This window comes from Physeter macrocephalus, chromosome 17 (assembly GCF_002837175.3).
Source record: "Physeter macrocephalus isolate SW-GA chromosome 17, ASM283717v5, whole genome shotgun sequence".
NCBI classification, from domain to species: Eukaryota; Metazoa; Chordata; class Mammalia; order Artiodactyla; family Physeteridae; genus Physeter; species Physeter macrocephalus.
In genome coordinates, this window is record NC_041230.1 from 41,568,114 (window position 1) to 41,595,850 (window position 27,737).

Below are 27,737 nucleotides of genomic sequence, written 5' to 3' on the forward strand. Positions count from 1 at the left end.
GTGTGTGTGTGTGTGTGTGTGTGTGTGTGTGTGTGTGTGTGTATGTCTCTATATATATATGTATATATATATATACCACATCGACTTTATCCACTCCTCTGTTGATGGACATTTAGGTTGCTTCCATGTCCTGGCTGTTGTAAATAGTGCTGCAATAAACATTGGGGTGCATGTATCTTTTTGAATTATGGTTTTCTCTGGATATATGCCCAGGAGTGGGATTGCTGGATCATATGGTAGCTCTGTTTTCAGTTTTTTAAGGAACCTCTATACTGTACCAACTTACATTCCCACCAGCAGTGTAGAAGGGTTCCTTTTTCTCCGCACCCTCTCCAGCATTTATTGTTTATAGATTTTTTGATGATGGCCATTCTGACTGGTGTGAGGTAATACTTCATTGTAGTTTTGATTTGCAATTCTCTAATAATTAGTCATGTTGAACATCTTTTCATATGCCTCTTGGCCATCTGTATGTCTTCTTTGGAGAAATGTCTGTTTAGATCGTCTGCCCATTTTTTGATTGGGTTGTTTGTTTTGTTTTGTTTTTTTGATATTGAGCTGCATGAGCCCTTTGTATATTTTAGAGTTTAATCCCTTGTTGGTCTCTTTGTTTGCAAATATTTTCGTCCATTCTGTGGGCTGTCTTTTCATTGTGTCTATGGTTTCCTTTGCTGTGCAAAAGTTTTAAGTTTAATTAGGTCCCATTTGTTTATTTCTGTTTTTATTTTCACTACTCTAGGAGGTGGATCAAAAAAGATCTTGCTGCGATTTCTTGTACCTCTTTCATTAGATTTATTCCCAAGTATTTGATTTTTATGCTATTGTAAATGATATTTTAATTTAATGTGCTAATTGTTTATTACTAATATAGGAAAGTACAATTAATTTTCATATATTGACCTTGTATCCAGCAATCTTGGTAAATTCACTAACCAAATCTAATACTTTGATTAATATTCTACATTTTTAGGTACACAGTCATGCCATTTGCAAATAATGGCTCTTTTACCTCTTCTTTTCCAATCTTTAAACTTTATACCTTATTTCTTTTTCTCACTTTATTGCACTAACTAGGATTTTCATTACAGTGTTAAATGGAAGTAGGGAGTGGACATCCTTGTCTTGTTCCCAAACTCAAGAAGGCAGAAAACATTCAAAATTTCACTCTTAAGTTAGTTGTAGGCTTGTTTTGTTTTGTGTTGTTTTGAGGTGGTGGTTGTTTTGTTTTGTTTTTTAGGTATCCTTTATAAGATTAAGGAAGTTTCTTTCTATTCTTAGTTTGTTGAAGTTTTTTTTTTTAACATAAAGAGATGTCAAATGCTTTTTCTTTATCCACTAAAATTTTCTCTTTATTGTGTTAATGTGGTGAATTTCATTGATTGATTTTTGAATGTTAAACCACCCTTGCATTTCTGAAATTAACTTCAATTTCTCATAATGTAGTAGAATTTTTAAATATTGCTGGGTTTCATTTGCTGATTTTTCTAAAAGATTTTTCCATCTGAGTTCATGGTAAATATTGGCCTATGATTTTCCTTTCTTGTAATGTCCTTATCAAGATTTCATATTAAGGTTATGTTGATCTCGTAACACAAGATGGGGAGTGTTCCTTATTTCTCTATTTCATGAAAGAGCTTATGTAGGATTGACACTATTTCTTCCTTAATTGTTTGGAGGAGTTTGCCAATGAAGGCCTACAGGCCTATAGTTTCCTGTGGGAAAACTTAACATTTCAGATTGTTTCTTGAATAGATAAGGGACTATTCAGAGTTTCTGTTTTTTCTAGTGGTAGTTTGTGTTTGTCTAGGAATTTACCCATTTCAGCAAAGTTGTCAAATTTATTGGCATAAAGCTGTTCCCAACATTATTCTATTATATTTGTAATACCAGTAGGGTTAGTAATGATGCCCTGTCCTGATATTGGTAATTTGTGGGGGCTTTTTCCCTTTTTTCTTGAAAAATCTTGCTAAGGATTTATCGATTTTATTAATCTTTTCAAAATTCAAACTTTTGCTTTAGTTGATTTTTTTCTATTGTTTGCCTCTTTTTCTTTCATTGATTCCCACTCTTAACTTCATTATTTCCTCTTTTTTTCTTACTTTAATTTTTTAATTTTCTTTTTTGAACTTCTTAAAGCAGAAACTTTTATCAATTTTAACTTTTCATTTCTAATGCATGTATTTAAAACTATATATTTCCCCCTACATGCTGCTTTACCTATATCCCATAAGTTTTAATATAATTTTTATCAATCAGTTTTAAATATTTTCTAATTTCCATTTTATGCCTTGTTCATTCCATGATTATTTAAAAGTATGCTGTTTAACTTGCAAACATTTGGAGATTTTAAAATTATTTTTCCACTGTTGATTTCTAGTTTAATTCCACAGTGGTCAGAGAATATACTCCATATGATTTTTTAAAATTAATTAATTATTTATTTATTTTTGGCTGTGTTGGGTCTTTGTTGCTGCACGCCGGCTTTCTCTAGTTGTGGCGAGTGGGGGCTACTCTTCACTGTGGTGTGTGGGCTTCTCATTGCTGTGGCTTCTCTTGCTGCGGAGCACAGGTTCTAGGCGCTCGGGCTTCAGTAGTTGTGGCATGTGGGCTCAGTAGGTGTGACACTCGGGCTCAGTAGTTGTGGCTCAAGGGCTCTAGAGCTCAGGCTCAGTAGTTGTGGTGCACGGGCTCAGTTGCTCCACGGTATGTGGGATCTTCCCGGACCAGGGCTCGAACCCGTGTCCCCTGCATTGGCAGGCGGATTCTTAACCACTGCACCACCAGGGAAGTCCCCTCCATATGATTTTGATCCTTTGAAATTTATTGAGACTTGCTTTATGGCTAGCATATGACCAGTTTGGATAAGTGTTCCATGTGTAGTTAAGAAGACAGCAGTTCTTGGGTAGAGTGTTCTAAAAGTGTCAATTAGGTCAAGTTTGTTAATTGTGCTGTTCAAGTCTTCTATAGCCTCACTGAGTTGCTTCCTGCTTTTTGTGTTAGTTACTGAAAGAAAGATTATAAATTTGTCTATTTTTTTCTTTAAGTTCTGTTATTAGGTACATACAAATTTAGGTTTGTTATGTCTTCCTTTCAAGTTGACTCTTTTTTTTTTTTGGCTGCATTGGGTCTTAGTTGTGGCACACAGACAGTCTCGTTGAGGCGCACGAGCTCAGTAGTTGTGGCGCGCAGGCTTAGCTGCCCCACAGCATGTGGGAACCTAGTTCCCCGACCAGGGATCAAACCCACGTCCCCTGCATTGGAAGGTGGATTCTTTACCCCTTCACCACCAGGGAAGTCCCTAAGTTGACTCTTTATCGTTATGAAATGTCCTTGTTTATCTCTAGTAATTTTTCTTGTCATAAAGTCTCTTGATCTGATGTTACTCAAGACATACCAACTTTCTTTTGGTTAGTGTTTTCGTGGTATATTTTTTCTATCTATTTGCCATATAATTGGTATTTGATTTTTTTAATCAATTCTGGCAATCTTTGCCTTTTAATTGGAATGTTTAGTTTATTTACCTTTAATGTAATTAATAGAATTGGTTCATCTACCATGATGCTATTTGTTTTATATTTAATCCTTAAGTTCTTTTCTCTTTATTTCTCCTTTCCTGCCTTTTTTTTCTTTGTATTACTCAGTTTTTAAAAATATCCTCTATTAGCATTTTTGACTATATATTCTTGTATTATTTTTCTAGTGGTTACCCCAAAGATTTCAAGGTATGCATCCTTGACTTATTATAATCTACTTTAAATTAATGCCTTTACCATTCCCCAAATAATACAAGAACTTTACAATTTAAATCTCTTTACCTTCTCCCATTCTTTATGCTACATATTATAACTCCCATAATCATTTTTAAAAACAGTTGCTAGCAGGTAGATATGATATAATTTGAAATGTGAGTAAATAGAAGCCAAGAAGACAAATTCACTGTTGTGGAAATTAAAAGGAAGGGATAAAATCAAGAGAATTTTCAGAAAAACAAATTGCAAAACTCAGTGAGTGATCAAATATGGGGAGGGCAAAGGAAAGACAAGGCTTGAAAATGACTCAAGGTTATAACCTTGAGACTCAGAGTCTCAAGTGGATAGATATGGGAAGACTAGGACTGGGATTTTGGGGTGTGTATGGGAAGAGAAAACACTGAGCTCAAGTTTTGAAATGAACATTATGTAAAATTGGGGTGTGAAAGATGAAGCAGAGGACCAGATTTGGAAATCATCTAAATATGTAACAATTCTACTAGAAATTGCATGAGGAATGAGTTTCTCAGGGCACCAAATATAAAAGGAGGCATATTCATTCATTCATTCATTCATTCATCAAACATTTATCAAGTGTCTACAATGTGCCTACATGTCCTAAGTGCTGAGGACAAAACAGAGAACAAATCAAACAAAACCCCTGCCCTCCTGGAGCTGACATTCTAATGGGAATATAATGGATGATTAGTGGTTGGAGTTAAAAACACGTCATTAATTGAGACAGAGGAGTATGCAGTATATAAGCAGAATCTGTAAAGATGCTGTCCATGAAACCTAGGAGTTGAAGAAAAGCTTGAATAAGGCAGCAATACTGTACTTCAATGGCTCCCAAACTTTGCTGTACTTTAGAATCTCCTGGGGAGCTTTTAAAAATCCTGATGCCCAGGTCATACCCTATCCCTATTACATCTGAATGCATGGGGTAGGTGCCAGGCACGAGCATTTTTTTAAAGATAGCCAGGTGATTCCAAATGCAGCAAAGTTTGGGAACCACTGTCATATTTCATCGAATTTAATATGCTATGAATTGTAAGAAAGAGAAAATTCTGCCAATTAAACTCTGACAAAATGCTTCAGATACCATCAAAGCAAGCTGCATCTCAATTTCAGAGGTGTTATCAGCATCTTAGAATTGATGAGACTCTCTGGTCACAAGTGCATGGGCAGCCATGGAATGAGACCATTGGATTTTCCCGGGAGTGCACATGACCTTAGAACGGAATGACTAGTTGGGTGTTGAATTCAGAACAGCACATGTTGTTCAAAATTTCAGTTCGTCTTGATAAGAAAATTAAACAAAGACGTTCCTGCTGTTATGCCTCTTTCTAGGTTATCTCCCTTTTCCTCAGGGACCAGGAACTGCGAAATCCTAGTGTGCCCAGAACATGGACATTGGTTCCCAGAGATACTTCCTTAGTGCCAGCAATTCTCTTTGCAAAAACTGGGCCACCGGCAGACATACAAACAGATATTTTAAGCCTTTTAAAAAGCTTCTTAAACTAGCACCAACCCTGACACTTTATAAATGAGGAACTTCCAAGTTTCAGACTTCTAAATCAAATATTATCCTCAGACCAGCTTCCTGTCAGTAAAGACAGCCAACCAGAGATGGTAAACCCACAGTCTGTCAAAACTTCAAACATAATCTGCCTTCCCCAGGGTGAAATTGGTCAGAAGTCAGAGTATAAGGATCTTAGGATAAGTTTAAAAAACTATATTCCAAAGAGTTCATGTAAACTTTCCTCAGTTTCTCCAACGGCATTCGTAGGACAGAAAGCAAGGACTTCTTCTAGGTCCCAGGAAACAGGTAGGGGCCAAGTTGGCCTTTGTTTTTCACCTTAATCGCTACACCCAGCAGTGCCCCCCCACACACACACACACACGCACACTCAGTTCAGTTTGCTGAATTGAACGGGTGATAAACAGTGCCTCTGCCCTCAAAGAGTTCAGAGTGGCGGAGAAATGAGTATACAGCATAATTAAACGCTGCCTGTCACATCAGCTTCTCTCTGCAGTAACGAGCAGGCCCTCAGGGGCGTGAAAGCTGTCGGTAGAACCAGCCCTCCAAGTACCTCAGCAGAGTGGGCACCCGCCTCGTAACAATAACAGCTGACGTTGTCAGAGTCCTTCCTGTGTGCCAGGCACTGCTGGGGGAGCTTTCTGTGTGTTTGTTCATTTACTTCTTCAACAGCACCTAAGCAATAGGTCCTTTCATTATCTAATAACCCCGTTTTTACAACTGGGTACAGAGAAGAGAAGGCACTTGCTCGAGGCAACACAGCTACCTTGAGGCAGGATTCAAACCCGGGCGGAGCCCTCGGCCACCTTAAGGCGCTCCCTCCGCTCCGCGAGGGACCTTACTGGGTGTTCAAGGCCCCTCACATATCCGGCCTGGGGTTCTCACAATCAGAGTTACTTTTAAGGGTCGACTAGGGACAAATCCTGTACTGAATTAAGGCATTATTACCTGGAAGGGATGACAAACTTGCTAGCTAACCTCACTAGTCAGGGTAAGGATATCAGTTCTGAGTGGCTAGCAAAGCCCATTAAGAACCGTGAGTATCATTAAAACCAGGACCCTGGCAGTGTTACCCAGCAGAGAGGGCAAGGAAGCCCCTAAAGCACTGGCACCCGAAGCTGGAGAAGCCTGATGCTGCAAAGAAGTGAGCCCTTGTCCAGGCCCTGAGGGCGCCACAGCGGGGGAGCAGGAGGAGCCACGTGGGCCGGGGCTGCCAAACGCATTAGGAAATCGACCAAGGAAACCGCCTGGCGAGCATTTGGGAACAGTCACCCCTGGGTGCCAGCCACATTCTGCGTGGAGTTGAGCCATCCACCCCAGTCCCAGGACAGATCTCTCTAGATGGAATGGTGTTAAAATGGAGCTCTGCTTTTGGGTCAGTGCAAGAAATCAGGAATTTGTGTTATTATGGCTCCAGGAAATAGTATGAAATTAGTCCTGGCCACGGAGAAATGAGCGTAGCTGCAACCTGCTAAGCCCCCAGGTGGCCCTCCTCTCCGCTAGGGAAGCCCTGGGCTCCTTCCTCTGTTGCTGGGTGTAACCCAGTGGATTCTGGCCAGTTGTGTTTGTACAGCTGACCCTTGAATAAGGGTTTGAACGGTGTGGGTACACTTATACACAGATTTTTTTCAATAAACACGTACTACAGTACTGCATGATCTGTGGTTGGTCGAATCCGGGGACCATAAAGTTATACACAGATTTTTGACTGCACAGAGTTCAGTGCCCCAACCCCTGCGTTGTTCAAGGGTCAACGGAATTTGTGTCTTCTGAGATTTGGAAAGATGGTGGAAAACTCAGCTATCTTCACCCACAACACATGACACGGCCACCGGCAGGAAGTAGGATCTCAATAAATGATTCTTGGAAGAATGAGTGAGTGAAAGAACAGATGAATAAGGGTCAGCTGTATTCACACACACGTGTATACATACATGTGTGTATGTGTACATATAAATATATATTTGTATGGTTGTGTGTTTGTTTTTTAATGGTTATGTTAGAGTCTCAACTGTAGTTGAAATTCTCATCTAACCAGAGTGAATTTTTTAGGATCCAAGACATGGATTCCACACTTTTTGCTCTGTTGAGGTAGGAAGGTGTCACTAGATCCAGTAACCCTACAAAGTCCACATCCAATAGAATGGACGAAGCTCAGCAGGCTAGCCAGCTTCTTACATAACCAAGGGCTGAAATGGCAGCACCTCAGTTATAGCTCGTGCTTGTCTGGGCAGGAAGGGGGTTGTGCTGCCCCAGGAGGCCTTCTGACCCTCCAGGCACGGCTTTGTTCCTGGACCCAACCAAGTCGACCCTAGTGATTAAAGGGGTGGCAGGTGGTGCGGGCAGGTTGCCTTCACGTGCTGTAACTCTTTCTGTTTCCTGTGGGACGCTTGCCACATGTGGCTTTCAACACCCAGGAAACCTCTCCCTGGCTGGCAAGAATGTGGGGAGCTTTCATGTTAATTGCATTTCCTCCCCAAAAGGCCCTGCCCTTCGGAGCCTGGCCCCTGTGTTGCTGCCCAGGTATTTCACCAACACCCCGTCTGCCGGTGCTGGGTCATTCCCACCCTGCCCCTGCACACACACCTCTCGGCCCTGTCCACCGGTGTCCTCTTAGCCGTGACAGCCACACTAACTTCATTTCCCACATTTACAACCACAAGTCTCTGACAAAAAATTTCCCTGACTGCCAAGATTCTACAGGTAACATGATAGTCTGAGCACATTCTCACACTGTGCTAGCACCAGAGATCAACACCTGGAGGAAAGAGAAATCTTGACATGGGTCTTAGCCAGGTAGAAAGCAGATAACATATCTTCCAGGCAAGTACAAGATTACAGTAAGTCTCAATCTGGCTTCTTTATTAGCTGGGAAAACCCCAATTGACAGTGACTTAAGCACACAAGGTTTTATTTTCTCAAATAAAACAGGTAGGGAAATAAGCAGACAGAGCTGGTATGAAGCCCTTTCCAGCTTATGCCTCTGGGATGACCTTGATCCTCAGGTCTAAAAAGGCTGCCAAAGCCCCAGACATCATGATCCGGGCAGTGGCAGACTTCCCAGAAGTTGCACACAGTACTTTCACACGTATCTCACTGAGTAGAATTTGGTCATATATCCACATGCAGCTACAGCAGAGATCAAAGGCTAAAGGAAATATAGCCTTTATTCTGGGAATCCAGAATGTAGAACCATTTATAAGACAACTCGCCTGATGTCTTCCGAGGTGACGGCTTTAGATTTAAAAAGACTAAAGAAACATACAGGTGAGCTTTGATTGACTCTAGAAGTTATTTTTAGGGCAATGGGGAAACTTGGAATATGGACTAAATGTTAGATGATATTAGGAAATCATGGCTGTTTTCTTAGGTGAGATCATAGAGTTATGATTTCATAGGAACATATCCTTATTTTTAGCAGATGCAGGCTATGAAGTACTTAGGAGTGAAGTGTCCTGACATCTACCGTTTCCTTCAAAATGTTTCCTCAAAATACTGTATATAAATAGATTAAAAAGATTGGTAAGAAAAGCATGGAAAAGATAGAAAGAATTAATGAGTCTAGGTGGAGCGGGTATAGATGTTTGTTACACTCTTCTTTCAACTTTTCTTATGTCTAAATGTCTTATAATAAAAATTGGGGGAGAGTAATTCTCTATTTGGTTTGGCTGTTCCACAGTCTTTTTCACATGAGGTTGACTACCTCCTGATGCACAGGAATGCTGTTCCTGTCGGCACTCTGGAGCCAGTCAGTTCAGAGCGTCTGCGGGCTGTGGGTTGAATCCTGAGTCTTAGCCAGGGTGGATCTCAGAGTTTGTGGGTGTGGAGAGAGAAGACGGCATCTTGGCCCTCAACTTCTCCAAGGGTATCCCCTGTCGCCGAGATTGCAGCACAGCGGCAAGGATCCACAAGTCCCATCACCTATCTGAGATAGCAAATAGATGGAAAATGAATCCAAGACATCTTGTATAGCAGAGGGCTCAGTGGTATATCCGGATGCTGCTGGGGAGAGTAGAGCAAGTGCTGGACTTGAAGTTAGGAGACTGTCCTTCCTCTACCACTTCTGCGCATATCATCGTGGGGCAGGCACTTAACTTGAGTTTCCTCATCCGTAAAATGCGGATCATAATCTCTCCCTCACCTGCCTCACACAAAGCTGTCTGAGACCAAAGAAGACACTGTGTGTGATTTGCTGTAGATTTAACAATGCACAAGATAATTAGGAAGATGACCTTGCTTGTCCCAGAACTACTTCATCCTATTAGGCGGCCATGCAGTTACCACAGACACCAGGACCAAATGAACTTTTCAAAATTCTGCTCATGGTGGTTTAGAGATATCTCCACAAATTCTTTTGACATTCCTCCCTTCAAAAATAGAAACTAATTTCCCTCCCCTTGTATTGATATGTGTGCTGGACTTAGTGTCTTGCTTCTAACATAGAGCTGCCAGGTAAATTACATTATGCCCAATTAAATTTGGATTTCAGAAAAACAACAAGTAAATTTTTGCATAAGTATGTCCCAACTATTGCATGGGATGTACTTATACTTAAAAGCATATCCATTGTTTATCTGGAATTCAAATTTAACTGGGTATCCCGTTGTTTTCGTTTGTTTTACTAAAACTGGCAACTCTATTCTAATGAAGAGAATGAAAGTGATATAAGTAATGGTGTATGACCACCAAGACGAGGTCATAAAAGACATCGTAGCTTCCACCTTGCTGTAGGTCACTGGCTCTGGGAGAAGCTGGGTGCCCTGGCACGAGGACACTCAGGCAGCCCTTCTTGCCAACAGCCAGCACCAGCTCCCAGGCCATCTTAGAAGTGGATGCCCCAGCCCCAGTGAAGCCTTAGATGACTGCAGCCCTGGCCAACCTCCTGGGAGACCCTGAGCCAGAACCACCAACTAATTTGCTCCTGGACTCCCGACCCGACACTGTGTGGAGGAGTAAATGACTGTTGTTTCAAGCTGCTATGTTTTGGATCCTCAGGCTCAGCCCTGGCTGGCACTGTGGTCCCTACAGAATGTCCCCCACTTCTACGGGGCTCTGAGCTTCCATCACTAGATCTCACCTGACCACCTTATTTCAGACCAATCAAGGGCCCAGGGCAAGTATCTATGAAAGCATTTTTATTAAAAGTAATTGCACACAGGAAGTCTATATGTTAAAAGAAGATGAACTTTTGAGGGAGAAGAGAAGGGAAAAGGGACTAGTAATACTTTTCAGAGGTCCTGTAAGGCCCTTTACCTTCATCAGAAAGAGATACTCAGGCCCTGGGGCCCAGTTCCGCTGATTCCCAGCTGCCTGGTTTGGGGAGGTTATTTAACCTCTCAAAGCCCTCATTTTATCTGTGAATACAAGCACAGTAATACCTATCTGCAGGACTTTTTTGATGATTAGAAACATTGAAAATATTGTTTATTAAGAGATTACGATGTGCTGAGCCATATTGCCCTTCGTATTTAATCCTCAGAACAGCCCTTTGAGATGGGTCTGTCCTTCTCCCCATTTTACACATTAGGAGACTGAGGCCCACAAAAGTTACATGATGCCCACAGCAGGAGGAAAGACATGCAGGGTCACCTGAAACAAGCGAGAATGGGTGAACCCAGGGAAAGCTACTCCCCTTCTGTTGCCCTTCCCTGCGGGTTTTTTTTTTTTTTTTTTTTTTTTACATTTATTTATTTATTTATTTATTTGGCTGCGTCGGGTCTCAGTTGCGACACGCGGGATCTAGTTACCTGACCAGGGATCGAACCCGGGCCCCTTGCAGTGGGAGTGCGGAGTCTTAGCCACTGGGCCACCAGGGAAGTCCCCCTGTGGGTCTTATTTGAAGTCTCTTCTCCCTCTCTCACAGATACACAAACACACACACACACACAAATGGATGTGGCTTTATTTATTTGGCTGCGTCGGGTCTCAGTTGCGACACGCGGGATCTAGTTACCTGACCAGGGATCGAACCCGGGCCCCTTGCAGTGGGAGTGCGGAGTCTTAGCCACTGGGCCACCAGGGAAGTCCCCCTGTGGGTCTTATTTGAAGTCCCTTCTCCCTCTCTCACAGATACACAAACACACACACACACACACAAATGGATGTGGCAGTCACGCTGGCTGCAGCCCAAAGTGGCTTGCTAAACCCACAATTCCTTTTTTCTTTTTCCACCAAGGAAGAGACATAATGGAAGCTATCTCCAGTGAGAAAGTGGAGAAGGAACAAGTTTATTCCAGGGCAGTACTTGAAAATTCCAGTGTGGAGCAAGCAGCCTAAGGGGAAAGGGGCCCTCTCTTACAAAGTTGTAGGGAAAGTATAAACTGAACAACCCCCTCTAATGGCAATCTGGCGGTAACTATCGACATTTTAAGTGCACATAACCTTTGCCTGAGCGATACCATTTCTGGGAATCTGTTCCACAGAAATTCTCCTGGAAAAGCACAAAGATACATAAACCAAGAGACTCGCTGATGTACTGTTTGTGATGTGAAAAACAAACAGCCTACGTGTCTAGCCATAAGCAAATACTGATATATCTGAGCTGCGGAAAACCAAAGGGCTGTTAGAAAGAGCAAGGTAGATTGAAGGGATGGACATTGAAAGACTCCATGATTATATGGGGAAAAAAAGCAAGTTGTGAAATAAGATTTAACTTACTACTTATATTTAACTAATGTGAAATTGGCAGGGCATGCACACAACACAAAATGCCAGAGTCAGTAACGTAAATCATATTAGCAATTCTGCACACTAATCCACCCAACAATCCTGGGCCTCACGGGGCATTGGCAACCTGGGCCTCCTCCCATGTGTCTCCCAGCGTCGAGCTTCTCTGGGCTGAGTGTAGTTTCCAGCGTTAAGAAAAACAGGTACTCCTTACACCACAGGGCCCCTGAACGCAAGCCAGCTACTTAGCTGGTGCTGAAGAGAAACAGCAGCCCGTTAAAGCTGTGCTAAAAGACAGGTTACCAGTCTCCAACAGAGAATCTGCCAAAGGGTAACCCTTCCCCTTTCCTTCCCCCTTTCCCTGAACAGTTCAGTCATGAAGCCATTAGTTGGCACAGAGCAAGGTAGGTGCCTGCAATGGCAGCAAAAGAGGAGCAAGGGGCTCAAAGTAGAATATCAATACCCATACAGAACAAAGAGGGTGCCCGCAAGGTGTGTGTGTGTGTGTAAGCATTTGGTGAGGGGCATCAGAGTCCTAGCTTACAAGGAAAGTGACCATGCAGGGGGGCAGGCCAGCATAAAAGTCAGAGCCTAAATGAGGTGAGGGGGGTGTCTGCCCCCAGGAGCAGCCTGGAGCAGGTATCAGAGCTGTACGAAGTGAGGAGAGTGCCCAAGGGGTAAGGGACGGTGAAAGATGTCAGGACCCAAGCAAGGAAAAAGGATATCAGCACATGGTAGGGGGCGGAAACCAGAGATTACTTACATATGAGAGGGCTGATCAAATAAGAAAATAGAGTAAGTATAAAGGTAGTCAGGGTTTCCACAGTCAGAGAAGAGAGTTACAGATATGGGAAGGGAAGAAACTAGAATGAAACTTATGGTTTGGGATTGGAATTGAAGGTATCAGTTTGAACTCATGGTTTTTAATATAGAGAGATATAGAAATATAGATGTATGTGTACATGTATATTCCCTAGCTCTATCCCTGGTCAGGGCACTAAGATCCTGCAAGCCGCGTGGTGTGGCCAAAAAAAAAAAAAATAGTTCTTTGTACTATTCTTCTTGAAACACTTTTATATGTGCGTGTGATAGATTTTTTTAAAAAGACAGAATAGGTATGGGTATGTGCTTGCATATACAAAGAAAACTGACTGGAAAAATCTAGATGGATACAAAAGTTAACTGTGACTACCTCTGACATGTGGGATTGTTTGAGGGGGGAAGGAGGTAGACAACATTTATTTGGGGGCTATACTGTTTAATTCATGAATAGGTATTATTTTCATACTAAGATTCTTTTTTTTAAGAGATTATTACCTCTATTTTTTATTATTTATTTATTTATTTTTGGTTGCACCAGGTCTTAGTTACTGCACGTGGACTCCTTAGTTGCGGCTCCAGGGCTCCGTAGTTGTGGCTCACCAGCTCCTTAGTTGTGGCACGTGGGCTCCTTACTTGCGGCACACGGGCTCCTTACTTGTGGCATGCAAACTCTTAGTTGCAGCCTGCATGTGGTATCTAGTTCCCTGACCAGGGATCGAACCCGGGCCCCCTGCTTTGGGAGCACAGAGTCTTATCCACTGCACCACGAAGGAAGTCCCTAAGATTCTTTTTTAAGAAACAGGAAAAAGATCTTTGTAAAAGACAGGAGACTGACTGTTGGCTTCTTGGCAGAGGCTGAGGGTTGAAGCCGAGATTCAACAATGAGACAAGGACATATTACCTCTACAGCGGCTACAGGCCTCTCCACAGAGCTACCAAGAAATTTTAAAGTCAAACCTGCACGGAGGTGAAGGGACTAAAGGTAATTTCCTGTTGGCTGCGAAGGCGTACTGACATCTACAGCACTTCCCAGCCGAGGTTTTCAACCTCCCATCACCGTTTGCTTTTCAGTTTTGAAAAGGTTAGCGTTTCTCTGTTTCTTTAGTTACTGACTAGACCTCTTGAGCCTCTTGTCTAGTGTCTTCAAGCACCTCGAGAACCTGCCTGCCCAAAGGCCCACAAGTCACAGATTTTTAAAGGAGGGGGACAACAAGCCCATTTTCTGAACTCTGTCTCTCCAAAATTGCCATGTTGAAATCCAGACTGGCAGTAGCTCAAAACGTGACCGTGTTTGGAGACAGGGCCTTGACAGAAGTAATCAAGTTAAAATGACCAGCATGACCAGTGTCCCTCTACACACAGAGGGAAGACCATGTGCAGACACGGAGAGGACGGCCATCCACAGCCCTATTCTTGCAACTTTTATCTAAGTTTGAAATATTTTCAAAATACAGTGAAATTTTTAAATAAAAATGAAGATAGAATGAAAGAGAGTCAAGCTCCTGGGAAGCCCACCTCAGATCCCGGGGGAGCAGAGGCCTGGAAGGACCCACAGCATCTGGGCAAAAGGGCTGGGATTTAAATCCAGTTTTTAAACGACTTTATTTTACCATGATTTTCCCTCCAAATGGCTAATGTCCTTGTAATATTAAAGGATCCTGGGATTTGAATCTAGAAAGAATCATGGATGCAGTTCCTGTCCGACAAGGGATTGAAGAAAGCCTTGCATTGCTTCTGGTGACCCTCATGCTTGGCTTTTACAGTCCAGCCGGAGGAGGGGCCCCTGTGGTTTGGGGATGCGGTCTCCTCTCTCCATCAGCCACGAAGGCTCGCTTGATTTAGCGGGACGGTTCCAGATCAGGCTTCCCACCGACCCAGCCTCACCTCCGATGATCTGCTCCAATGGCATCTGTGACTCTGGTAAAACCCTGCTCCCTGGAAAAAGAAAACAAAGCAATTTCAGCAAATGGTAAAGGAAAGGCCTGGCTCTTACCGGAAGCCCACATTCAACCAGGCTCTATCTAGTCGGTAACCGCACCCGCCTCGCTCTCCCAAACACGTGCTCATGCCCCGTACACTGTCTTCACCCTGGAATCCACCCAGGTCTTCAGGCCAGGGAGGGCAGCTCCTGCCATCAAGCCAGCGTTACTGAACTAACAGGGCTGCCACCAGAACTCCTCGTGCCTATCAACGCCGTTGCCTTGGAAGTTAATCTTGGATTCCTTGGCACTGTTTGACCTTTGTCAAAAGAGCAAGAGGGTAAGCTTCCCCCACATTTGGGGTGTACCCCTCAAATGCATTTTCAATGAAGAATAAAGACTGATGAATAGCATCCCCTTGATTTGAGTCATTCTGAGTTGATAGCACATTCACTTTGCCTGGTTCAAGCCACAGGTGGCCCCGCTCACTTCAAAAGGGCCTCCAGCTCCCGCTTGACTCTGCCCACCAGGGGCGGCCCCCGGTAGGTGAGGGCTGTGTACAGCTGCACCAGGGAGGCCCCCGCCCGGATCTTCTCCAGCGCATCCTGCCCGCTGCTGACACCGCCAACCCCGATGATGGGAACTCTGCCTGCAGAGAAGCACACGGCACACCGTGAGGAAGGCTGGGCCACAGGAGAGCCAGGAGCTGTTTGGCTGCAGCCCCGGCCCCCTGCTGAGTGCGGCAGTTCAGGAACCCGATACCGTCACAGCCCCGGCGCCTGAGGCACACGTAGATCTGAAGACAGGGACACCGAATTCTTGCCTTGGGTGAGTGCATACATCTCCCTGATGGTTTGCGTTGATAAATCCCGGAGGGGCTTCCCGCTCAGCCCTCCCATTTCCGAGCGCAGGGCCCCCTGGAGGCCGGCAGGACGACTCACTGTGGTGTTCGTGACAATCAGTCCGTCGACGCCCAACTGCAGCGTGAGACAGAGAAGAGCCCCTCGGTCAGGGCACGGCGGACTCGGAGGCGCTTCCCTGGGGGCCTGAGAGAGCAGCCGGGCTGGGCGCCCACACCGAAGGCCCCGGAAGCAAGAGCTAGGCCAGGCCTCACTCACTGGGCTTGCTGGGCAAGTGAGCCTCAGCATGATAGTAGCAGCCATCACGTACCAACCACCCGTACGGCTCCCCCAGGACACGGTCTAATCCTTAGAACAACTCAGGCTAGAGTGTCCTGTCCAAAGCCTCCAGGTAGAAAGTGGTGGAACCAGGATTTCAACCCCGGACTGCCGGGCTCAGTCTGTGTTTGCCCTACTCTCCTATGACACAGAGACCAGGGTTAGACTGGAGAGAGACGGAACCCTGCAGTCTGACCAAGACCGAAGGATGCACAGCCTTAAAGCCCTCGCTGAAGGAAGATGAGGGAAGAGGAGGAGGAGGCAGGAGAAGAGGACCCATTCAAACATTTATGGAATCATTTACTTGTTATCTCAGGCATACCTCATTTTATCGCACGTCACTTTTTTGCGCTTCACAGGTACTGGTTTTGTTTTACAAGTTTCTGGCAACCCTGCACTGTCAGATGATGATGAGCATATTTTCAGCAATAAAGTTTTTTTTTTTAATCTGGATTATTACACCTCAAATGTTTTAATAAAACAGAAAATAAGAATAAAGTATTTTTTAGTTAAGGTATGTACATTTTTTTTTTTAGCTGTAATGCTATTGTGCACTGAACAGACTACAGTATAGTGTAAACATAACTTGTATATGCGCTGGGAAACCAAAAAGTTCACGTGACTTGCTTTATTGCAGTGGTCTGGAACTGAACCCGCAACATCTCCAAGGTCTGCCTGTATATGATAAATTACATCCTGACAGCCCTCCATATAACAGAAAGGAAACCACACAGACTGCCGTCTGGGCTAACCCGGCTGGCCAGGTGCCTCTACAGGCAATGAAGGGCATCCCCCGGGCACCCACCCTCACCTCTCTCACCACACTGGCAATATCCTCCTTGTCCTGGGCCGCGAGGTCAGGAGCGATCTTCACCAGCACGGCTGGCTTGTGCGCTACCTTCAGGGCATCCCTCTCCTGCAGCACCTAGAGCAACATGGGGCCAGAGATGGGGACCCCCGAGACTGCAGTTGACAGTATTAACGGTGACCTGCAGCCGCAGATCAGTGTGTTTTCACACTAGCTGTCAGAATAAAGCACCAGCAATTTCTCCTTTTCAGGAAACACGGCTCTCAATTATGCAAAAGACCCCATCAAGTCAGAGCTGATTGCACTCTCTTGAACCAAGGGACCCCCAAGAGTGAGTCCCTAGCGTCACTGGCATTGGCTGACATATCAAGGTTTATTTAGACTTTTGTTCCTAAAAGAGACAGCAAATACTGTCACAAGCACGGTTTAATGAAAAGTCATTCTATTCATTCATTCAATGTGCTAGATGCTAGGGACAGGGTGGTAAATGAGAGATGTGGTCCCTGCTCTCACGGACGTTGTGGGTTAACAGCAGGGATAGATAACTGAGCAGCTGACTAATGCTGAGCACAATCAGTGTTATATAGGGAATCAGAGGGAGGCAAGGGGTCCTAACTGGTCCAGGTCTTAAGGACAACTCCTCGATAGTGGATAGCAACGTTGAAGCTTTGCCCTGGAGGGTGAGCAGGTAGGACAGGCAGGCTGGTGGAGCGGGATGTAATTGCCCACCTTGGTCAGCAGGCGGCGCAGCTCGCCCTTTCCCTGAAGGCTCCTCAGCCCAGCCGTGTTGGGACTGGACACATTCACTACCAGGTAGTCAGCCAAGGGGCCCAGCACTCGAACCCCCTCTGCGTAGTCCGAGGCAGCGTCCACCGAGGTCTTATTCTTCCCCAGGTTTATTCCCAGTGGCAGCCCATCTGTAAATATCACTGGTCAGGATTTTGTCCACACTCACCGTTTCCTGTGCAACAGTTTGAAGCCGTTCTTGACCGAAGAGCCCACGAACAGCCTCACAGGCTTTCCAACTCCAAATGTGACCTTTCCCGCGCCAGCTGACAAACGCTGACCTATGCACGGCGCTGCTGCCCGCGGACCAAGAGCCGCGCCCTCCACCTTCACCTGCGCGGCCGTGTTTGGGCAGCTCCTAGGATGTTTTACCGCTCTGTGCCCTTTTTCTTTTTTAAAATTTAATGGAAAATGGAGAAGTTAGGAGTGCAAATACTAGTGTTTTTAAAAGGTAGGGCTCGTAAATGAAATACGACTGAGAAGAGACAGAAGTCAACAGCATGCCACAGGGGCAACTGTTTACTCTCAAGGGCTGCTTGCTAGACTTGGGTCACGTGACTTGGTGTGCAGTCGTGAAGAAAAAGCAAAATTAAAGGATATGTATAAAATACTGGAAAATATCTTCGATTTTCATGCCCAAAATGTAGAGGCATAACGGTTTTATATTTCCCATTCTCTGAGAAGGGGCTCCCCCTTGTAACTAGGGTGACCACACGTCCCAGTGCTCCCAGGACCGCCCTGAACACTCCTGTAGCCTGGGCATAATTATTCATGCCTGCACCCCTTCCACTCTCAAAACTGTTGTCTCAGTTTGCACAGTAAGTAATATGGTCACCTTACTTTAAAATCCAGGGGATTATCACCTGACTTGTATTTTCGACTTTCAGTGTGTTTCTGAAATGTATTTTTCTATGGGTGAAAGCAAGGGTTTGTCTGTACTTGACTTCTCCTAACATACTACTTTATCTGCAAAGGCTAAAGTATATCCATGGTACCACCTGCTTTTTCCAGCTAACTGGGACATCCAGTTAGCTCACAAAATGTATGTCAGGTCAGGGAGGATCAAAGAACAACATCCAGTACTGCTAACTACCTTCTCATACCTTAAATGCAGTCACCTGTTTTATCATCAACATGAAAGTAAATGAGATTCGTGTCACTCACTTCATGCGTGGAAGGGAGGCGGGGGGGGGGGGTTAGCATCCAATTAGACAAATTATATCACAAGTTCTCCAAGCTTCCCAAATCAAGTGAAGATGGTTGGGAAACTGTAATTCTTTTCCACACAGGTAAACCGGCTTAATAGAGAATATCACTTTCATGTAGCCAGTGGATCTTTCATTAGTAGTCATTTGACCCAAATGACAAGATTTTGGAGTTAGACAAAAACTGCTGAATTACTCTATCCGCAAAGGGCACCACAGCTCTTAACAACTCATGCTGCTTGGCATGATGCGAGCAATAAGCTGTCTTCAAGGCTTCCAGCTGCCGGTGAACACTATGTGCAGAGCTCTGCTATGGGATTTTGTCTCACTCCAACAAATGTTAGCACCACAGTGGGGGGTGACGGAATGGGCAAGGGAGAACAGGGGAGAAGAGTGGTATAAGGGGCACCGTGAACAGTTAAAAGAAGGAAAAGGAGACAAGAAGGCAGGAGAGTATCACAAACCATGAAAGTCCTATCATGACCTTCAAAGCCCCCAAGTGGCAAGGTCTCCAGTATAGCAGGGTCTGGTTCTGCCAAAGCCAGGGAATTCCAGACAAGGTCATTTCCTACTCCCCAAATCCGAGATTGCTAACCGCCTCGGCCCTTTCAGTCTCGCATTCAGAAATGAATCCAGTACCGCCAGGTTTTTCTCATCTCACCACCAGGACATCTAATGAGGCTAAACTCCTGGAAGGAGTTCCAGAAAGGCCCACCAAGGAAGATGGCTGCAACCCCATGCAACCCTAGAGGACACCTGGGAAGGTACAGTGAGGATGGCATGGTGCCAAGACCACTATGTTCACCCCAAGGGACAGCAAGGCAGAGAGCCCCAGGGAATAAGCATCAGCACCTCCAAAGGCAGCCTTCAAAAATGCATGGTGTGGACTCCCCTGGTGGCGCAGCGGTTAAGAATCCGCCTGCTAATGCAGGGGACACCGGTTCGAGCCCTGGTCCGGGAAGATCCGACATGCCGCAGAGCAACTAAGCCCGTGCGCCACGACTACTGAGCCCGCGCGCCGCACCCACTGAAGCCCACGCGCCCAGAGCCGGTGCTCCGCAACAAGAGAAGCCACTGCAATGAGAAACCCATGCAATGCAATGAAGAGTAGCCCCTGCTCGCTGCAACTAGAGAAAGCCCTAGTGCAGCAACAATGACCCAATGCAGACAAAAATTAATTAATTAATTTTTTTTAAAATGCATGCTGTTTCCAAAAAAGTCATGAAGGATATTTTCCCCAATGCCGGGAGTAGTTATCTCTGAGTAGGGAAGAGTGTGAGTAATTTTAATGTTCTTCTTTATGCTTCCCTGCATTTACTAACACTTCTATAATTAGCATTCATTATTTATATAATGGACAAAAGGACAACAGAGCAGGATGTATGAAGACGGCGCCCAAGCCCTGCTCGCATCTTAACTGCCTATGTGATCACAGAGCAGCCACTCTGCACTGCTTACTTCCAAGCTGTCCCAGTTTGACACAGGTTACATAACGAGGCAGGAACTAAGTGTATCTTTGCTCAATGGCGAAATTCAGTTAAGAGCTTGGAGGGTGTGGTGGAGCCAGGAAAATTCCTCTAGCAGAGGAGCCCTGAGTTCCATACTGTTTTTTCCTATTGTTCAATCATGTTCATTTCACTAGGAATGCTCCTGACTTTCTCCCACAAGTTTCCTTCCATCAACTGAAGAACAGCCCTCTGAGGCAGGCCCCCTTTACCTTCTGTGAGCCTGGCCTGCGTCTGCTGTCTGGCCCGTAACCTGTGTTCCACCACTGAGAGTCCATGACTGTTGAATCCGTATCTGTAGCACAGAAGAGCGTTAGGGAGGAGATAAGGTTAGAGCCCTCGGGCAGAAAGCAAAGACTCTGGAGGGATGGCTCCATGGCCATTTTCAACATATACTTATGATGTAAGAACCAAAGAAAAAAATCAGAGTCAGTTCCTAGACTTCTAAAGTCTAAACACCCCTGGAAGTCCTAGAGAACTTGCCAGAACGCCATCAAATACAAAGGGAAAGATTCAAATTTGCCAACAAGCCACTTAGCCAACTAGCACTGTAAACAGCCCAGACCTGTCTGGGTCCAGCCCACTCCTCCTTCCCATCCACTGCGGCACCCAACAGGGCCCTCACCACTCTGACGACCCGTCTTCCCACCTCCTGCCTGTGCCCCACGCACATGCCTCCTGGAACCCATCCTGCCGCTCCATTTCCCCATCCTTTCTACCTATTAAATCACCCTCTTCCTGACCCAAGTCAAATGCACCCTCTCCTCCTTGCATAAAGCTCCCAGCCACAAATGATCCCTCACCTCCTGGCATTCATGGAGTGCTTTGTACCTGTCTTTCTCCTAGCGTGGGATGTATGTGTATGCTTCAGTTCCCCTACTGGGTTACAGTCTCCTCGAGGACAAGGGACACATCTCCTCCCTCACCTGCCACTAGACACTCCACAAAGGCTGGGCCTCGTCTCTCTTGCTCATCTCTATGTCCCCAGCCCCACTGTGGGTTGTTGGCCTAATGGCCATCACCACTCCCTTCCTCCTTGCCTGTGGAACCCAGCTCCCCTGACACAGGGTGACAATGCCAGTGACTCCTTCCCCAGCCTCGCTGGCAACTCAAGCATGAACTTGAGGTGCGGCTTGGTCACTGAGACACAAGGTGATGCCTACCAGGGAGCTTCTGGGAAAATATCTCCCCCCATATCCATACTTCCTTTCCCTTTCTGCTCTCTGATGTCCTCATGCGAGGACATATGCTTGCAGCTGGGGTAGGCATCTTACAAACGAGAAGGGAAGGCCCACAGAGGTTGGACCAGAGTACTGACGCCACCCTGCTGCTCAACCAACCCTAAAACTGCCGACTTCACCCGTTATGAGAACATAATAACAAACGCCTATTGTTTAAGCCACTTTGTTACTTGCAGCCAAAAACACCTAACGGATACATGTAGTTGTTGACTCATGTCCGTTCAGCACCCACCCTGTGCCAGGCAGAGCAGGGAGCCCGGGCACACAAGTGCTTGGAGCTCAGGCCCGGCTGTCTTGTGCCACTTCTCACCCACGGGACTCTGCCAGGCACTGTCATCCTGCTACCTGCAGTTATTTGTGGCAGCCGAATCATAAACAAATATTTTTTGCCCGAACATTCTGAAGATATTGATCCCAGCCTCCAGGGGAAAGGTCAATAACTCGATGTCTAATGCTGGAAAATTTCCCCGAAACAAGCACGATAAAGCAGGACGTGCAGCCAAATAAACCTTCCACACGTCAGTCTCCCAGAAGGCCCTTCATGGTCCCAAAGGTGCCTACCAATGCCCCCAACGAGGCTCTCAAAATTCTGTTACCGAAAAGAAGGACCTTCTTCAGTCTCTGGGTCAGCTGTAGTGAAAACCGCCCAGGGCTTACAAAGAGAAGGGCTTTACACAGTCTAGAAGGACCTCTCTTCCTAAAAGCAGCTGTCTCTGTTGATTATTAAATTTCCCAGTTACTAAAGGCTGGAGCTGTGCTGTCAGGTGTAAGAGCCACTAGCCACGTGTGGCCACTGAGAGCGAAGCCTGGCCAGTCCAAAGCAAGAGTGCTGTGAGGAAAACATGCTGGATTTCGAAGACTTGGTACAAGTGAAAGAAGGTAAATAGCCAGTCATTTTTATATTGCTTATATATTAAAATTATGATAGAGTATATTAAGTATTTATAATTAAGTAGTATAATAAATAACTATTACATATAATAATTAAATAGAATATATTATTAAAGTTAATTTCACCTGTTTCTTTTTGCTATTTTATTGTGGCTACTAGAATATTTTAAATTACATATAGGGCTCATATGATATTTCTACTGGACAGAGCTGGGCAAGGACACTGGAGCAACAATGTGGAAAAAGCACAGACTCTAAAGTCAGATAAGCCAACACCCGCCCCAAGTTCTCCTGCTTCTGCTCTCGTGACTGTAGCTAAGTCGTGTAGCTCTCTTAACCTCATCGTGTATACGCGTTAAACTGAAATCATAAAACCTGCTTTTACAACGCCCGCACAGAGTAGATGCTCAACATGGTTCCAGAACATTCCAAATGACAGAAAAATGTCCACACTGCATGGCAGAAAAAACACCCTGAGTGTCGTGCTGGGAAGAAGGCTGCTCACCTACCTGTTAATGACGGCTTGGTCCTCAGGGAGGCGAAAGACCCTGGGTCTGGGGTTTCCTTCCTGAGGTTTTGGGGTAACACTGCCTATCTCAACAAAACCAAAGCCCATCTTGTAAAGTCCATCCACAGCTTCCCCGTGCTTGTCAAATCCTGCAGCAATTCCTACTGGATTTCGGAATTTATGGCCCAGGACTCTCACTTCCTAGGGAGAAGGAGACAAAGTCACAGGCACACAAGGCTACGTTGGTGTTTCTCAAAGCGTGGTCCACGGCACACCTACATCAGGATCACCTGCTTGTTAAACATCAGATCCCAGGGCCCATCCCTGCACTAAGGAATCAGAATCTCTGGGGGAGGGCGGGGAAGAACGGAACTCTGAGGGAATCGATTTCTAACAGTGCTCTCCACGTGATTCTGATGCCTGCCAGAGATGGAGAACCATCGGGCTTTATCATCACTAAGGAGAAAAACAGTGTTTCCACCATGGGTTGAGCAGGAGATAGGTGCTGCCTTTTCCAACTACGGTGAAGAACTGTACCTTCTTATCCACTATTTAGCCCCTAGATGGTGCTATTCTGAAACAGGCAGCAGAATCCTTTAATCTTAGTCAGCCAGCCCCCGCTGACTTACCTCACCCAGGTGATACCAAGGCCCAGCAGTGTCCTCACAACTCCTGTGCTCGACCGAGCAGCACTGATTGCTGGGCCCCAGAAGCAGGCTGGGCTGGAAGCAGGTTCTCCCTCGGCAGACATGGGGCGATGCCTGATTGTTCTCTATAATGAAAGTGACTGGGGCCTAATTACTGTCAGGTCTAGCCTAACTCCTGAGTGACTTAGTATTCGCACCCTGATCTAGCCAACAAATCGAGAAGCAAGACAAATACGTTAAAATGTGGGAAAGGAATCGGGATATCATAAAGTCAGCAGTTGCCAACAGAATCGTCACTGTCAGCTGATATGGCAGGAAAGCCTTTGCCAGGACTAGCAAGGACCTCCAAGGGTGGCACCATCTGGTCTTGGAAGCAGGAGGAAGCAAGGCTGCCCCAAGGAGGGGAAGAAGAGATGGCAGTGAGTGTGTGCATGCGGTGCCTCGGGGGCTGGGAGGGTGGCCGCACTGGGGGCCCTGGGGGCTGTGCTCCTGGACGGGTCTCTCGGCCCCGGCTGCTCGACAGGCTCCCTGGGCAGCCTTCAGTCCTCAGGCCCAGAGATGACGGTCAAATGGGCTGGCACCAAACCAGAGCATCTGCGTACAGGTCTCCCCCACTTTTCCGAAGTTCTCTTTATGCCACTTTGCTTTTACGAAAGACCTACATTTGTACCTGTTTTCTCTAACCAGTAGGAATCCGAAGAGGATTTTCACTTTTACAGAAAAAGGTGCCACATGTGCTCAAAACTGCAGGACGGGAAGTCAAAAAGGGACTTTTGTCTTTTTAAGACAAAAAGGGAAAATGTAGAGAAGGCCCCTTTGACTGATAACAGTGACCCTTCCCCAAAGAGGTTTGAGTGCTTCTTGTTTGTGTTTTCTTCATGTTCACATCATTCTAATGTTCCCCATTTGGTAAGAGGTCTCCTAAATGGAAACTGTCTGGGCTTGCACGAGGATGTAGATTCTAGGAGGATGTGGATTCTTGCACTTTGTTCGCTGCAGAAACCCCAGCACACAGAAGAGTTAGGGGACACGGTGGGGCCCCTGTGTTGAATGCAGGATGGAATGAGGCTGGGACAGGAGTCGTATGCTTTCCTCAAAGGGCTTGGCTAGACATGCCTACATCACATTAGACGTTAGTGATGCTGGCGTGCTTCCCTTTTCAGCGGAGGTGAACGCTGAGCTACGCGAGGCAGGATGGTGGCTAACGGAAGGATGCTGAGCCAGACTCCATGGGTTTGATTCCTGGCTCAGCCACTTCCTAGCTGTGTGCATTTGGGTAAGTCACTTAACTACTCTGCACTTCAGCGTTCCTGATCTGTAGGTGGGGATGACGGTTTGGGGTGGGGGGCTAATTTGGGACTCTGGTTTTCAAAAGGATCAGCCCCAGCTAAATAAATTAGGGAACTTTGACCTTGACCCTCGTATCTATCGCACAAGGTGTTACAGGAGTACCTACCAGCATGTCAGAGTCTTGAAACGTGGCACGAGGAAGGAGCCCCAGGGAGGTGATGTGAACAGCCAGCCTGTGGGCTGCCTCGGGGTCCAGCAGCCCCTGCAGAGCCGGCATCAAGTGGTCCGCGTAGAAACGTTCATCCCCCGTGGCTGTCAGGTAGGAGGCGAAGAGAAGTCCTCCGCCCCCCAGGATCACCATGGCATCCTGGGCCCGCTTCTGGAAAAACGAGCCAATGGGGCCCCCTCAAGGCCAGGCTGTAGCACCTTCTCTGAACCCTTTACACGAATTACACACACACAGAGGACATAACATGCAGTGATGTCCGTGGCCTTCTGCTAACGCTGGTCTCCTTGGGTTCTTGCTCACGTATTGCCTCTACAGTCAGAGACTGTATCTGCGCTTCTGCTGACACGCGCTCCTCTAGCCCAGAAGGAGTCCAGGCCAGGGATTTCAAGAGGGGCAAGGCTTCCCTGGTGGCGCAGTGGTTAAGAATCCACCTGCCAATGCAGGGGACATAGGTGCGGGAAGATCCCACATGTCGCGGAGCAACTAAGCCCGTGCGCCACAACTACTGAAGCCTGCACGCCTAGAGCCCGTGCCCTGCAACGAGAAGCCACCGCAATGAGAAGCCCGCGCGCCGCAACGAAGAGTAGCCCCCCCTCGCCGCAACTAGAGAAAACCCGCCTGCAGCAACGAAGACCCAATGCAGCCAAAAATAAATTAATTAAATTAAATATTAAAATGTTAAAAAAAAAATCTTTAAGAGGGGCAGTATTGCCCCCTAGGGACATGTGGTGGGCACCCGGAGGAGAATGTTAATGGATTTAGTGAGCAGGAAGTCAGTAAAGTCAGAACTGTCCCTATCGTGTGTGACTTTTGAACATCCTACTGACATTCACTAGGTAAAAATATCTGTTCATATTATCTGAGCCTAGAAATGCAAACTCTATTTCCCCACATAAACACAATCTCCTGTGTGGTTTTCATCTGTATTGACTTTCCAGGAATGCAATTACCTTGTAGACTGAGGGATGACTATACTGTTTTGCACAGAACATTACCAAGAATCACTCACCGTTTCAGAAAATCCATGTGGAATGGTTCAGTGCTTTGCTTGAGGTGTTTGACAATAAAACATTCCTGTGGCACTAGAATTTCTAAGTGGAGGCTTAAACACCTGACTCACTACCTAGGTGACTCATGCCCTAATATTTAGGGGTTGAAATACATATTATTTTATTATAAATTTATTTCTCCTTTATATTCCAGTTAGGATATTATGTTGACTTTTTAAAATTATATATAGAAAGATTACATTATACATAAATTCCACTTCAGGATAATAAAGAGGGTTGCAAAAAAAATTTTTTTAAAGGAGCATCAGGTCTTTTTTTTTAATTTTATTAAAGTATCATTGATTTACAATGTTGTGTTAATTTCTGCTATACAGCAAAGTGATTCAGTTATACATGTATATATTCTTTTTCATATTCTTTTCCATTATGGTTTATCACTGGATATTGAATATAGTTCCCTGTGCTATACAGCAGGACCTTGCTGTTCATCCATTCTACATATAATAGTTTGCATCTGCTAGTCCCAAACTCCCAATCTTTCCCTCCCCCACCCCCCTCCCCCTTGGCAACCACAGGTCTTTTCTCTAGAGAGCATCAGGTCTTCTTGGATCAAGCTCAAACATCGCTCAAGATATTTTTCTCTAATTATCACTGCCTGATGCTGAGTCCCTCACTCATTCATTCATTCAGCACATAGTGACTGTGCACTCAAGGATGGGCTACAGACCGAGTCCCTGCCTTTACGAGGAGTACAACCTCAGGAGGAGACAGAAATTAATGATCATGCAAACATATAACTGTGACAAAGCTATGAAGAAAAAAGAGAGAAGAACCTAACTTAATCAAAGAGGTAGAGAAAGGCTTCCTTGACCAAGTGCCTTAAAGCCGATATTCAAAGGATAAATAGAAGTTAATTAGGCGGCAGGGCGGGGCGGTGTAAATGCTCTCTCCACTCTCTTGGCGGCAGAGGAGAATGAGATGCACCCAGGTGATTTGAGTTTTGTTCCCTGAACAAGGGAGTGACCTGATCGGATTTGCCTTTAGGGTCACTCCTAGCCGTCAACATAGATCTAGTATTCATTTTTCTCGCTTCTCCTCCAGGAGATTGTAGGAACTACCCTTATGTTGATCCACAGATTTCTGAGCGCCGTTACAAAGACCCTGCCCTAAACTTTTATCTAAAAGGGTTGGCACCATGTTTTACTGTAATTTCATTCCAGGTTGGATGCTGCACACACTGCTAGGCGATCCTGTGTTCACTAAGCGCCCTGTGCCTGGCTCAATAAAGGCCCACGTGCGCTGACACAGATCAGCATCTACGCCGTTTACACGTGCCGTTTACCCAGTGACCACGTACATGTGTAAGTGCACACGCATGATCATTTGCAGGTGTCCCCAAAGACACACAAACGTGCCAAAGAGGCCCACCCTCTCGGAGCCGCCTCCCGTCCACACCTCCCCCAGGCTAGCCCTCCCTCCATCCTCCCCCGCCTGCCTTCCCGCAAGTTCTCTTCCTCGCCGCTGCAGGGCCGCACCAGCTGAACTCACTTTGAGCTGCCTCCACGCCATGCTCCTTCCGCCACTGGGCCCGCCTCTGTCTCGTTTCCATTGGAGAAGATGGCTGTGACTCCTCTAGTCTCCGCCCCCCCAGCTGCCGACTCACCAATCGCTGGGCAGAAGGTTGGGGCGGGGCCTTTCCCTCCGCGGAGGGAAAGGCCCCGCTCCGCCCCGAGAGTCTGGTTG

At 45.8% G+C, this 27,737-nt stretch overlaps 1 protein-coding gene across 3 annotated transcripts; it reads right to left on the reverse strand.

Annotated features, from left to right (window-relative positions):
• Positions 1–14,360: 14,360 nt before the first annotated feature.
• On the reverse strand, positions 14,361–27,584 carry DHODH (dihydroorotate dehydrogenase (quinone)). Of its 3 annotated transcripts, none has more exons than XM_007113528.3 (9): positions 27,543–27,584; positions 24,922–25,134; positions 22,820–23,019; positions 20,391–20,473; positions 17,412–17,599; positions 16,686–16,799; positions 15,520–15,673; positions 15,186–15,345; positions 14,361–14,712 (listed from the first exon to the last, which is right to left on the reverse strand). In XM_007113528.3, exons 1-9 carry the CDS (start codon positions 27,561–27,563, stop codon positions 14,658–14,660), a joined length of 1,188 nt encoding a protein of 395 aa, XP_007113590.1. In that variant the 5' UTR covers positions 27,564–27,584; the 3' UTR covers positions 14,361–14,657. The 3 variants fall into 3 exon arrangements, with proteins under 3 accessions (XP_007113590.1, XP_028333365.1, XP_007113589.2); XM_007113527.3 differs by having other exon boundaries at positions 14,575–14,712; positions 16,695–16,799; positions 27,543–27,579; XM_028477564.2 differs by lacking the exon at positions 15,186–15,345 and having other exon boundaries at positions 27,543–27,579.
• Between the last annotated feature and the right edge of the window lie 153 nt (positions 27,585–27,737).